This window comes from Lycium barbarum, chromosome 4, assembly GCF_019175385.1.
Source record: "Lycium barbarum isolate Lr01 chromosome 4, ASM1917538v2, whole genome shotgun sequence".
NCBI lineage: Eukaryota > Viridiplantae > Streptophyta > Magnoliopsida > Solanales > Solanaceae > Lycium > Lycium barbarum.
The window spans coordinates 148,566,799-148,581,516 of record NC_083340.1 but is presented as its reverse complement, the minus strand read 5'-3'; the positions used below and the strand labels follow the sequence as shown (position 1 = coordinate 148,581,516).

At 31.9% G+C, this 14,718-nt stretch overlaps 1 protein-coding gene across 1 annotated transcript; it reads left to right on the top strand.

The window, feature by feature from the left end:
• Positions 1 to 6,686: 6,686 nt before the first annotated feature.
• Positions 6,687 to 13,740, top strand: LOC132637016 (bHLH transcription factor RHL1-like). The gene is made up of 7 exons (XM_060354151.1): positions 6,687 to 7,065; positions 7,908 to 8,000; positions 8,325 to 8,453; positions 9,162 to 9,227; positions 10,268 to 10,333; positions 11,389 to 11,457; positions 13,239 to 13,740. Exons 1-7 carry the CDS (start codon positions 6,763 to 6,765, stop codon positions 13,593 to 13,595), a joined length of 1,083 nt encoding a protein of 360 aa, XP_060210134.1. The 5' UTR covers positions 6,687 to 6,762; the 3' UTR covers positions 13,596 to 13,740.
• Positions 13,741 to 14,718: the final 978 nt, after the last annotated feature.

The window sequence follows — 14,718 nt, the reverse complement described above, 5'->3', positions numbered from 1 at the left end:
GCTTCTTCAGATGAATCTTGCATCGGAAAGGAAGAGGAACGTGAAGAGCTTTACAAGGCATAATACTCGCTTCATAAGTGGTGTTTTACATAATCAAGAAAACATTAATGATGTTCTTCCAATTTTACCCTTCTTTTAATAAGGAGAGTTTTACATAGTTCTACATACTACTAAAGAGTTATATATTTTTTGATATTTTTTAAGGGTAAGTTAATAAAAATACATCTTATTTTTTAGGAATTAGTAGTTTTCTTAAGGGGTATGTGAAAAAAGCACTTATTTCGAAATGGAGGTATTAGGGGCAATTCGCAGGAATGCCCTTATTTTGGGGTGGTCTTTAATTTTTGCCCTTTGTTAGGATCCCTTGGTTTCGGGTTCGAACCTCCACTCAATCAAAAAATTTTAAAAAAATTCGCAAGGCAGAGTTTTGCATGATTCAGGCAGAATTTGTAAATGACTTTCATGTTGTTTTGCATATTCTCAGCATGGAAAGTTGGCAACTCATCCATGCCACTGCTTGATTTTTCAATCAACCCATTTACGTCATCATGCACAACCATCATTGCTTGCAATTTTACAAACATCAAACATTTAGAAAACAGAAATTCAAAATGCAGCAAAAGCAACTTAAAAGTTTTGCTTTAAGGCAGAGTTTTGAAGACAAAATTCTGCCTTGCCAATCCAAACCTCTGCCTTGCGAAATTCCCTTTTTTTTTTTACTGAGCTGGGATTCGAACCCAAAACCTTAGAGTATAAGGCGATGGACAAAAATTAAAGATCACCAATTTGAGAGGCAAAAATTAAAAACCACCACAAAAGAAGAGCAGTTCACGCAAAAACATGTAATAAGTTAACATGATACGCATGCTTTTGGACTCAATAGTAACGTAGCTCAAAGAATAAATTCGCGAGGCCTGCTTGCCAAAGTGGAAAAATACGTGATGGCTTTGACTATGGCAACAATACTAATGAAATCGAATTGCGATAAAGAAAGACGAAGATTGACATATAAAGAACAATTCGAATGAAATTTTCCAACCCCATTGGAATTTATACAAAAATCATATTCCATTATAGGATTACTTTTTGTCGAACCTAATTAGTTCAGTTGGATTGGGATAACAATGTGTTTTTTTTAAGAAAAAAAGAATAATAAAATCCGACATGGAGTGCACTTATCCCAAACATGATTGGCCAACCAGTATGTTAGGCAGAAACCAAATCCTAAATCTCTTTTTCTTATTTTAAGGATTTTATATAATAATCACCAAGAAGATAAAAGAAAGAAAAAAACCGATCAATGAATAAAAGGTTCATCTCCTAATACCTACTTCTATGTCTGGTCTAAGGCTTCTTACCAAATTAAAATACATTATGGAAACATAATTCAACTTATGCATAGCGGCATAAATTCTTTAAGGACGCGAAGCAAAATTTATGAAATATTATGATACGAAAATAAACTTATGCAAAAATGTCAATGGCCGAATTTTGGTGAAATGAATAGAATTTTCTCTGCTCTTAACCAAAGATTTTGATTTTCAATCCTGAACTCCTGGTATAGAACGCGCTCCATCTTTAATGCGACTTACATGACATGAATCTGGGTTAGTCGGAACCAAAATGAATATCAAGAAACCATAGCGGATACCTAGTTGGGGAAAAAGAAAAAAAAAACGGAACGAAAAAGAAAAGGAAATTCATGGATTATAATTATTATAGCAAGTCGAACATCCTCAAAATCCGTATTATTCTCTTATGGTGGATACCTCGCATTATACATACTCTAAATTTCTTATTATATTTCTAAATCACTGTTAGTTTCTCTAGGAAATACAATAATAAAGTAATTATAAGTTCTAAGAGTTGACTAAAATATTTTATTGGTTATTGTGGAAAAAAAACAGCTTTGTTCTCTTTTACTTTTTGCCATCCCTACCCCATTATTTTTGTTTAAAAATTCTTGAACTATTTGAAATTATCTATAGCATTCTTTTGATACTTTTCTCATTTTCTACTTTTGTTTTCATTTTGCCTCTTATCTTTTCGAGCAAGTGGGAAACATATACTAAAAAACTTTAAAGTTTTATAACTTTGTCTAGACTAGAAGAATAGCCAACGTGTTATAGCTATCCCAATTTAATAATTTAAAATATAATAGCGAATATGGCTCCCTCCGTTTCAATTTATGTGATTTTTTTTCTCTTTTTGAGAGTTAATGACTAAACTTTGAAGCTAAATTAGATTAGATTAACTCAATATTTTAAAATTAAAACTTATGTATTTGAAAACTACATGAAAAGTATTACATTATAATTTTTCTCATAGCAATTTGATGAATACAACTTAAAATATTGATCAAAGCCATGCAGTTTGAGGCTTTAGGGCCAATTTGAAAGGGAGAGGGTTTGTCTGAGATGGAGCTTTATATCAGTCAAAAAAGTAATCTTTTAACTTGATCAAATCTGAGCTGGAATTCTATTAGTGAGGAGGGGCAAGTGTAGTCCAATACTTAGGTAATTTTGATACCAAACAATAGTTACAAAAGAAAGACAGTTACTAAGATATGTGATGGGTACAAGATGATGACATATACTGATATACCTACACTTTTGCAAGTTGCTACTTATTTTTTTTAGGTAAAGAAAACCGCATTTGTTTCTCTTCTCGGATAATAATACAATAGTTAAAGCGTTTAACTTATATATAGTGAATCAGTGATAGTATATGAGAACTTTTATATTATTCGATCACCTAAAAGATAAATTATAAATAACTGTTCATGAAAACGAGCTTAGTAATCTAAACTAAAACATGTTTATATTCACATGTTGAAATACACGAATAGTGTACAATAAGGATATATGTTTTTTTTTATATAGCTTAATCCCTAAGTAACATGTTTCGTATTGCACACCCCTCTTGATGATCATTTGATTCAGATGTTACATACGTGGTTGAGAGTCTTCAGCAGTGAATAGGGTCATCTGGAAAGGTTACAATTTCGACTTGTCTTGAACAACCAAAATTATATATATATATATAAGGTCATGTATCTCCGGAGCTACACAAGCTCGCCTCACAACTCCGGGATTGTGTTGAGGTATTGAGACTGGCATCGTCTTTGCTGAGTCATGTCCAATCTGTCTTTGTCCTCCACGTGTCACCTCCCGACTAACCAGTTGTCGAGCCCGGTCCCCCCCCCCCCCCCCCCCCCAACAATACCATACAGGAGCGTCACGAATTTTTCCTCTACAAGATCGTGATTTAAGTTTTTCAGTCAAAGACAACCGGAATTTCAATTTCATCAAAATTATCTTAATGGAATTTGGAGCATCAACTTCATTGGGATCAAAAATCTGTTTGTATGCAGGCCGACAAGAGAACAAGAAGTTAAGATAAAATAGTTGGTAAAGTTATTTTATGTCTTCAATTCAAAAAAGTCGTCAAGAGTTAACTCAATATTGTATATTTAAAAAATATATTTAATTGTATAAAGACCAGCACCAGCACCAAATCAAGATTCTATTAACTCTTGATTTGGTTCTTATTACTTCATGTTTTTGTACATAGGGCAATGTTCATTGTATGAACAATGAGAGCTTAGACAGTAGAAGAGAATCATAGGTACGTGTTTATCATTTTTATTTTGCGCCATCCCTCCACCCCCTCCGAAAAAAAACTGAATAATAAGTGACAGTGCGAAGTAGACGGTGTTCAGTATCCGCGTTACGGTCCAGATTAATTGAAATTCGCGCTGCGTAAGGCCCTCTTTACCAAAATCTTTTTCATATCTAAAATTCGAATCTGAAACCTCTGGTTAAGCAATATTCTCCAATCTCCCGCCTGAGTAATAAGTTACAAAAGGTAGAAGTCTTGTATGAGATATTTCCAGTTACATAACTTTTTTTATGGACATAAACCAATAATCAATATATTTATATTGACTAGATATGAATTTCAAAAAAAAAAAAAAAAAGTTGGAAATCTAATTTTGGACTTTTGAATATAGTCATATCTATCTATAATGACGTTGTTTGTTCGAAAATTTTTAGTTGCTATATCGAGATGTTATAGAAAACAGATAATATAACATAACATGAGAGTCGGTTACAAAGAAAACTTGACTGTTATAGTGAAATGTTGTTATAGAGAGGACTGATAGTATAATAATTCATAGTCTTCTACGAGTATTTATTAAACTTACTTATATAGTTAATAGATATAACCTTAACTTTGATTTCATTATAACAAAGTAAATATAATTTAATATAAATATCGAGTATAAAAAAGGTAGAAAGACATATTAATGAAACTGGCCGACCAAATCTGAGCAACGCATTTCTCTCCAAATTATAACTTATTTTGGTTAGTCCTTAATTACATTTTCTATTTTTCTACCAAAATTCAATTTCGTTCAACAATATTGGAAGTTCAAAATGAAATATAGGTTACCAACTTTTTCTTGTTATCATATTGCTATGATTATAAATGGACGAATCATTCGACAATATTAATGATCAAGAAGTGAATAATTAGTACTCAAACTCATGATATTACTAGTTGAATTATGATCTCTTAGTTATTATTATTATCTTTATATAAGAGAACTTACTTAATTAAAGATGTATTAATCATACTCCTATGTTAGTTTTACAATCATTTATATCAGCTAGATGATGCAAATTGTATTCACATTCGAAGAAAGAAATTCTTCTATTGAGTATTTGACGCATTGTTGTTGAATTTGATAAAATTTGTATCTTTCTTCAACCATATTTTCACAATAATCTGAGTTGCCAATTCTTTAGCTATCACGGAATTTTTAAGGCTTAATACATAGCATGCCCTATAAATTTTCTAAGATATTTCATTTAGAAACTCAAACTAAATCTTCTTCCAATTGAACATCTCAACTCTTGATAAAGTGTTCCAATTAGATATTTTTGATATTTACATTTTGAAATAAAATTTGCGCGTATTTTTATTCGTCTATTAGACAATTAAGTTAACACATAAAATATGATATATGCTTTAATTATACGCATCAGCCTCAAGTAAAAAATGCCTGGGATTTTATAGCTTATTGAGGCGAATGCATATCATTAAAGAAAATGACATATTTTATATAGTTAACTTAACTGACTAATAAACAAATGAGAACACATACAAAAGAAAAAAAAATAAAATATGAACTGAAAATGTCTAATTAAAACACTTTATTAGGAGTTGAGGTCTTCAATTGAAACATGACGGAGTTGACGTCTTCAATTGACACATAACTTAGTTCGAGTGTCTGAATGGAATATCCTGATAAATTTAAGGGGTTGATGATGTATTAAGACAATTTTTTATAGTAATATAAATTGAACCATCATAGACATGACTGCATCAATATAAAGTACCACATTTCAAGCTAGAACCTTTAAAAAAAAAAAAAAAAAAAAAAAAAGAAGAGGAAGAAGAAGAAGAAGTTGAATCGAAAAACAATTTAAACCACCATGTTGAGTATCAGGGTAATGGGCTCATTTACACTAAAGTATAACTTAAACCTATATTGGTTAGGCAGTAAATGGATAAAACTTTCTTTATTCTACCTTAAAATATGAGAATCTGTTTGTTTAATGATAGAGTTTGGGACCTTAATTGAGGAATGGGAAGTGTTTATCGGCTACTTTTCAGCCTTTAACTTTGAAAACTAGTTACTTTTGTAGAGTTTCAAATTTCAAATATTATCGGTGAAATTCTAAGATATTTGAAACTCAGTAAAAACTTAACCATAATATTTACACAATTATATATATTTATTCAATCCTTAGGAATTCAAAGCGAGTTAATGCAAAATAAATTTATTTAACTGACTTATACACCGACTTATTAAAACAATATGACTTAGGTCCCGTTTGGACATGGTTTGAAACCTTTCAAACCATGGTTTCAAACCATGTTTGGACATACAATTTGAATATTTTAAATTTTATTTTCTCTTATAGACATAAAAACCCCACAAATTGTGAAAACTATCAAAACATTCTCAATTCTTATACAATCTTACCAAATGAGCAAATCGTAGTTTATAACAAGATTAGTACACTACTAAAAGGCTTTTCTAAAAAATGCAACATCAATTAATCAAATTTTACTTCAATAAAATCGAAAATTTAACATGAATAGTAATGTACCTACTATTTAATATAATCTTCCCACATAAATTAAAGATTGGTAGACATAAATAAAGGTTGGTGAAAGTTAATGAGATTGGTAAATGATTAATGGGGTAATTGTTAAAAATATTTACCAACTTATGGGATTTTTTTTTACAAAATATTAACTTATGGGTTAAATTTTGTATTTAAAAAAGTTGAAACCATGCTTTCAAACCACGACTTAAAATTGATGGTCAAACGCTAGTTTGAAACCATGGTTTCAAAATTGATGGCCAAACGCCTACTTATACAAAATTTTGGTACACCCTAAACTTCTAAATTTTTGGTCCGCCACTACCGTACTTGTATTTCTTAACCATGGTTAACTAAGTTCACTTCATTAATTCACTTAATAATGATATATTGAATTCGTTTGATATAAATTATAACCTTATATAAGTAAGTTAATATAACTATTTTTCAATTATTAATTCAAACAATGACTCATAAATTTTACCAAGGGGTTGAGGTGGTTAGGCCAGCAAGGAGATACATATAAAACAACCTATATAAACAACATTCCACCACCAAACCCTTAACAGGTTGTTCACAAAAAATGCAAGAAGCAATGAACTCATTTCAAAACAGTGGAGAAACTGATGATTTTCTTCAACAAATTCTCAGTTCTGTTCCTACTAATTCTTCTTCTCCATGGCCTGATATGATCTCCTCAGGTGATGGTCAAACACCGTATAATTTCGAGGAACAACAGTCAACTCTCTTAGCTTCAAAACTCAGACAACATCAGATCACTGGTAATGGTACTGCTGCTGCTAAAGCATTAATGCTTCAACAACAGCTTTTCATGTCTAGAGGACTTGCTGCTAATGGTGACCAAAACGATGATGCTTTAAATCCGGTCAGTTTCATATATAAATTCAGTTCAGCAGAGCGATTTAATTGTTTAATATTATGAGTTATTAGTAGATTAATGATGAATTCATTACAGGCAAATCTGGTCAGTAGAGTGATTTAATTGCTTAATTGCCTGAGTTATACGCACTGTGTCCTAATTTATGTGACACTTTTTTCGTTTTTTCAATTTGTGTAATTTTTGACCAACTATTTTTTTTCATTCTATTGACATGAAAAATGTTGCAAATTATGGTACTAATCTTATAGTTTTTGAATATCTAAATTTTTAGATTAATGATGAATTCATTACAGGAAAATCTGGTCAGTAGAGTGATTTAATTGCTTAATTGCCTGAGTTATAAGCACTGTGTCTTAATTTATGTGACACTTTTTTTCGTTTTTTCAATCTGTGTAAATTTTGACCAACTATTTTTTTCATTCTATTGACATGAAAAATGTTGCAAATTATGGTACTAATCCTATAGTTTTTGAATATCTAAATTTTAGTTTTAAAATATTAAGTTGATCTAATTTAATTTAATTTCAAAGTTTAGTTAACTTGACTTTCGATTAGCGAAAAGCGCCACATAAATTAGGATAGATGGAGTAGTAGATTAATGATGAGTAAATTACAGGCAAATCTGGTGAGTTTCATTTAGTACTAAAAAAAATCAGTTCAGCAGAGTGATTTAATTGCTTAATTTTCTGAATCATAGTAGATTAATGACGAATTTATTATAGGCATATCCGGTGAGTTTCATGTAGTACCAAAAATTCAATAGAGTGACAGTTTAATCATGTTTATAATTATAATTAGTAGATTACTGACGAATTAATTAATTACAGGGAAATGACATTTCAGTTCAAGCTCTTTTTAATGGATTCGCTGGATCTCTTGGTCAAACCTCTAATCAATCTCAGCAGTTTCACCATTCTCAGGTCTCTATATTTCAATCAATTACATAGATCAACTATTGTATACTAATTCTTTTCGCTAATTTATCGAAATCAACTCTCCTCATATATATACATTTAGTTACAGGCACTAACTATGACCAAAAAAAAAAAAAAGAGTACAAGCACTAATTCATACTCCTCGGTCGCAATTTATGTTGCATAGTTGGAATTTTGAGAGTCAACGTTGACTTATAATCAAGTTTTCCTTTAACCAGAATTTCTTCATATGTCTTTTGAATATATTTTAAGACGTTAATTATTGTGATTTATAATACTTATTATGTAGTTTTTAAAAATTTGGCGCAGAGTTTTGGAGCTCCAGCGTCTTCAACGATGAATCAAACGCCGGCGGCGAGTGGTTCAGCTGGGCCAAAGCAACAAAAAGTTAGGGCTCGAAGAGGACAAGCAACTGATCCTCACAGCATTGCTGAAAGAGTACGTACTTAGCGACTGACAAATTTTATAGCTAAACTGAAAAAATTGTTTGTTAATCCTATTTAGCTATGTAGTAGCGACCAATTATCAATGACTCATATTAGCTGATAGTTATTTAGTGGCAGATTAATGATAAAATTTATATTCCCTTCGTCTCAATCTATGTGACACTTTTCGCTTTTCGAGAGTTAATTTGATTAAATTTTGAGGCTAAAATTGAATTAGATTAACTCAATATTTTAAGATTAACATTTATATATTTGAAAGCTACATGAAAAGTTCTATAAGGTGCAACTTTTCTCATATCAATATGGTAAAAAAATGCATCGTAAAAATTGTTCAAAGGCTCGTGAGTATGAGTTTGAATCCCAGGAAGCGAAAAATGTCACATAAATTGTGACATAGGGAGTAGCTAAACTGAAAAATATGTATTAATCCTATTTAGCATTGGAATAGCGACAAACTATCAGAAAATTATATTAGGCGAGTTATTTAGTGACAGATTAATAACAAAATTCATAGCTAATTTCAATTCTTCTGCGGTTGTTGCAGTTATTTTTTATTTTTTATTTTTTTAATATTTTATTTTTATGGGATATTTGTTGTTTTGATTTTTGTTTTGTTGTGATGAGTTAGTTAGAATTTGATGCCGAGTTTTGTGGTTTTTTCTGATTTGTTTTGTTGTGTTCCGAAATTGGATGTGAGCAGTTGCGGAGAGAGAGAATTGCAGAGAGAATGAAGTCGTTGCAGGAGTTGGTACCCAATGCCAATAAGGTAATTTCTCACTCCTAATAACATAAATTAAAATTATTCTCTTCATTTTTAATATTTCATCTCGATTCCTTTAAGATTTTTTTAGATAAAATATTTGGAGTACGTTTTAAAAATCGTATAAATACGGTTTTTGTCATCCCAATGTACGTGATACTCTTTTCTTTTTAGTCGATCTAAAAAAGAATGACATCCTTTTATATTTAGTAGTAACATTTTAATTTACTTCTCATTTTTACTCTTAGTTAGTTGACTTATAGTCGCATAAATTCTTTTGACTTATTTTAGATCACAAATTTAAAGAATTATCCCTTTTGTCTTAAATTTCATCTTCAGTCAAACAAATTCACATAAATTGAGACGGAAGAAGTATTACTTTTGCTCGATATAAGTGAGTTAGTATCGTCCCACGTGCCAAATGGAGATCAGATGGAGACACGTGTCCTGATAAAAAACAAGTACTACTTGATGGGATCATAATCCGCTATTACTCATTCATTTAGGCATAATTCAACATTTATTTAATGTATGCATGTTACGAAAGGACCAATTAGTTTTTATAAGTACTTTATCTTTCTTTCATGTTTTAGTGTTTGTAGATTATATTTCACTAACGTTTTTTACGTGAATAATACTAGTTTGTTGTAAGTGAAAACTAAAATGTTGATGTTACAAGCCAAATCAAGATTTATTCATAATTTTAAGTCAAGACATTATTACTTTTTCTTCGATTCTTTAGTGAAGATTTGTGTAAACTTAGTAGTATAAATTTGGAAATTGTTGTTAAACTATATATATGTGAGTAAATTTTATTCGAACTCAAAGTGTGTGTGTGTCTCCTGTTTGTCTAAGTCAGCTCAGCATGTGATAGCAAATTGTATTCTGCCAGAGTAAATTCTAGATTATGAATTTTAAATACTACACTCTAATTATTCTGCCTTTATGACATTGCCACAATCAATTTATTATGTAAATTATTGTATTATTGCAAAATGAGCGAGATAAATGGGGAACTAACGTGATGGTGTGTTATGGAATGACAGACAGACAAGGCATCAATGTTAGATGAAATCATCGACTATGTCAGGTTCCTCCAGCTCCAAGTCAAAGTACACTCTCTTTCTCTTTCTTCTGTTTCCACATTTATTGTTCTTGGACTTAAAAATTGGAAATAGATGATTCCCAGATGACAAAATTGGGATGGAAAATGTAGTAGTAGTAATAATTGTTTCCAACTTGGTGTGTGAATATGTGTTTCTAGTATAGTACTCCCTCCGTTTCATATTATTTGTCCATACTATTAAAGATATTTGTCTCAAATTAGTTGTCAATTTACAACATCAAGGTAGAATTAATTACATCCTTTCCATCTTACCGTTAGTATTAACTTTAAAAAAAATGGACAGCTCGATGCACTAAGCTCCCGCTATGTGCGGGATCCGGGGAAGGGCAACCCGTTAGCATTAACTGTTCTTGAAAATAATCAATAATGATTAGAGTGCAATTTATTAGAGAGGGATAGAGAAAAGGTAATAAAAATCCACCTTTCATTTATGATTTATTAAGGGGCGTGTAAAAGAAAAAATGAACAAATAATATGGGACGGGGGAAATACTTCTTATGTTTCAATTTTTATTGTACATATTACTTTTATTTTAGGGTGTATTTGGTTTGAAGGAAATATATTATCCTAAAACATATTTCTCTGAAAAATAAATGGTGTTCTTATTTATTTTTTATTATTTGGTAAGTAAACAAAAAGAATATTACCTCAAAAACATTTATATGTAATCTAAGAAAATATTATGAAGTGGAAGATCGAAGGGTGGGTTGGTCAAGAGTTGGGGGTTGGGTGCATTGGTGGTGAGGAGGATAAAGAGCTTGGTATGACATTTATGAAACTTTGTTTTCCAACTTTCACTAAGAAAGTCATTTCTTGATTTTGACCAATCAGATATGAAAAAAATGAAACCCTCAATACCAAACACACCATTATTATTTTGTAAAAAGAATGTTACTTGCTTATACTCTATGTCCAGTCAAAGTAAGACACATAAATTGAGACAAAGGGATTAATAGATTGCTTCTTGGCCATTTCTATAAGACTATAACTTGATGGTGTTTGTGCTTTTCTTCATTTATTCTTCTTCTATGTGTTAATTAGGTTCTGAGTATGAGCAGATTGGGAGGTGCTGCAGCTGTTGCTCCCCTAGTTGCTGATAGGTCCTCTGAGGTACCACATCCTACCTTAGTTGAAATTACAGTCATTAATATGTCTACGCAATATTATATCATAAGCTGATTATGACAATTATGCCACCACAAAGAATTGAAGTGAAATTCATAAAATTCCTCCACCTTAATCAAAGTCTAGAAGCCTCAAATTCGAGCATTAAATATGAAAACCGTCATAAAAAATATTTATCTTTAAATGGATCTTACACGACACAAATTTGAAATAGTTACGATCCTAATGCCTAACCGAATGCGAGGTGATGCCAAATCTAGCTCGGCAAATTGTGCAGATAACTGACTCCCTATTAAATTAGTAATCACTTGCTGTACTTTTAAATGGTTATTCTTTTAATGTACTTGATTAAACACTCACTCACAAGGAGAACAATAAAGTGAAAAGTAGGAAATAGAATTAATGCCCAGTGCCTATGCTAAGAGGAATATACCTATTTAGGCTTTCCATATAAAGAAAACTCAACAGGAGATGAAAATAGCATAGTACTTTGATCTGTAGAGAAAGCACGGGAATAATTCTTGAACAGACAAAATACCTCTAATCTGTCCCTCTCAAGTTCTTTGTCAGCAGAATGTGACATTCACAAAAAGCACCACGCGTGCTCAGCTTTTTTTCCTCTTCCCACTCCATTTTTCACCTCCAGGCTAAAAGCTTTCGAATTATTATTCTTAAACTTTTAATTTAGAAAGCAATAACAATTTTTTGATATAATCACCCGGTATTCTTACTTACCAATTCGATTAATTCAAAATTGCGTTACGTAGAATCCCTCAAATGGGGAAGTAGCTTCCTATTAGAAAGTTTTCTATTTGCACAGCTCAAACTCGAAATCTTTGATTAAGGGTGGGTTATCTATTCAGCACGGATCTATAGTAGTAATAGTTATATGTTCACATGAATTTAACAATTTTTGTTCAAATCTTATATACATAGTAAGAATTGCACTAATGAATCCGCCTCCAATCATCTCACCACGTTCTTTAGGAGTAATCTTAGAGTCCGTTTGGATTGGCTTATAAGTAACTTATAAGCTGTTTTCAGCTTTTTTGAGTGTTTAGCTGGCCAGTTTAAAGACATTTTGTTCTTAAAAATAAGCTCAAAAAAATAATTGGACATGTTTGGCTTACTTATAAGTTGTTTTCAACTTTTTTGAGTGTTTGGCTGGCCAGTTTAAAGACATTTTGTGCTTAAAAATAAGCTCAAAAAAATAATTAGACATGTTTGGCTTAGCTTATCTAAAGCAGCTTATAAGTTGTTTTCAGCTTATAAGCTGCTTTTTTTAAGCCCATCCAAACAGGCTCTTAACAACATGCATGTTCTTATTTATTACCTTAAAAATATCTTGACATGTTTAAGACTGCAAAATTCTAAAAAAATATATGCCTACTTTTCCTTAAGTTGTAAACAGTCACAATACTCCCTCCGCCGTCCCAATTTAAGTGTCTTAGTTTGACTAGGCAAAGAGTTTTAAGAAATTAAGGGATATTTTTGAATCTTGTGGTCCTAAACTAAAAAAGTGTATAATGTACTAAAATATCATTTAAATCTTGTATTTATAAACTTGTCAGGTAGGATATATGAATTGTCAACCTACTAAATATAAAAAATGACACTTTTTTATACAGACCAAAAAAGAAAGTAAAACACTTAAATTGAGACGAATGGTAAGACACTTAAATTGAGACGAATGGAACAATATATAAGTAATGAAATAGTGAAATTACTTGTTTAAGGAAATAGTACTAATTAATTTGATTTTGCAGGGAGGAGGTGATTGTGTACAAGGAAATGGAGGTCGGGGGAGTAACGGAACGACATCGTTGTCAAACAATGACACCACCATGACAATGACGGAGCACCAGGTTGCAAAGCTGATGGAAGAAGATATGGGATCAGCCATGCAATATCTTCAAGGAAAAGGCTTGTGCCTTATGCCAATTTCCTTAGCCACAGCTATTTCCACCGCCACGTGTCACTCCATGAAACCCAACAACCCACTACTACTCGGTGGCGGAGGGCCCGCCACCAATGGTGGTGGTGAGACTGGCGGTGGGCCGTCTTCTCCTAGCTTGTCGGCTTCCACTGTCCAATCGGCCACGATGGGTGGTGGGGCTTGTTAGTCCTTCTATCCCAATGTGACCTGTCTGGAAAAAAAAATGATAAATTCTTCTTTTATTTAAAAGCATTTTGATGTTAAATTTTTGGTTTTATTTTCTTATGACACGATTTATAATCATACAAATATTGATGATTTATTTTAGAGTATACGTTTCAAAAGTATTTCTTTTCTTGAATTTCGTGTTTAGTTAAAAAGCATCATGTAAGATGAAACGAAGAAGATTTGGGTTCATCAGCCATGCTTGTGGCTTATGCCAATCTCCTTAGCCACTACTATTTCCACCGCCACGTGTCACTCAATGAAACCCAACAACCCACTACTACTCGGCGGAGGCCCCGCCGCCATCGACGGTGGTGGTGAGACTGGCGGTGGGCCTATTTGTCCTAGCTTGCTGGCTTCCACCATCCAGTCAGTCGCAATGGGTGGTGGGGCTATCCCAATGTTACTCGTCTTTTTAGTCTGTCTGAAAAAATGATAAATTCTTCTTCTATTTAAAAGCAATTTGATGTTAAAAATTTTATTTTATTTTCTTGAAATGATTTATCATTATACAATATTGATGCTTTATTTAGAATATAAGTTTCAAAAGTATTTCTTTTCTTAAATTTCTAAATAATTTAGTTAAAAAGCATCACGTAAGATGAAATGGAGAAGATATGGGATCAGCCATGCAGTATCTTTAAGGGAAAAGACTTGCGCCTAATGCCAATTTCTTTAGCCACAGCTATTTCCACCGCCACGTGTCACTCCATGAAACCCAATAGTCTACTACTACTCGGTGGTGGAGGCCTCGCAGCCAACGGTGGTGGTGAGATCGACGGTGGACCGTCTTCTCCTAGCTTGTCAGCTTCCACCGTCCAGTCAACCACGATGAGTAATGGAAGGGTTTGAGTTTGTGTTCCTTTTCTTTCAATTTATATGACGTGCTATTTTTAGTCTATCCAATTTTTTTTTTATTCAGAAGCAATTTATAATTTTGAATTTTTATTTTATTCTTAATGAAATTATCTACCATATCTATGACAACTTTTCGTCAGAGATGAAATTGCAAATCGACTGATAAAATGTTATATGCTTAACAAATGCAAGTCGAAAATAGCATGAAAGCTTTTTCTTCTAAAGAC

What these genes read in the sequence shown, in the direction of transcription:
- LOC132637016 (XM_060354151.1), top strand. Translation starts at nt 6,763, where the DNA reads ATGCAAGAAGCAATGAACTCATTTCAAAACAGTGGAGAAACTGATGAT. An exon ending in ACGATGATGCTTTAAATCCG is followed by an intron (nt 7,066 to 7,907) that starts GTCAGTTTCATA and finishes AATTAATTACAG; the next exon opens with GGAAATGACATTTCAGTTCA. An exon ending in TGGTACCCAATGCCAATAAG is followed by an intron (nt 9,228 to 10,267) that starts GTAATTTCTCAC and finishes ATGGAATGACAG; the next exon opens with ACAGACAAGGCATCAATGTT.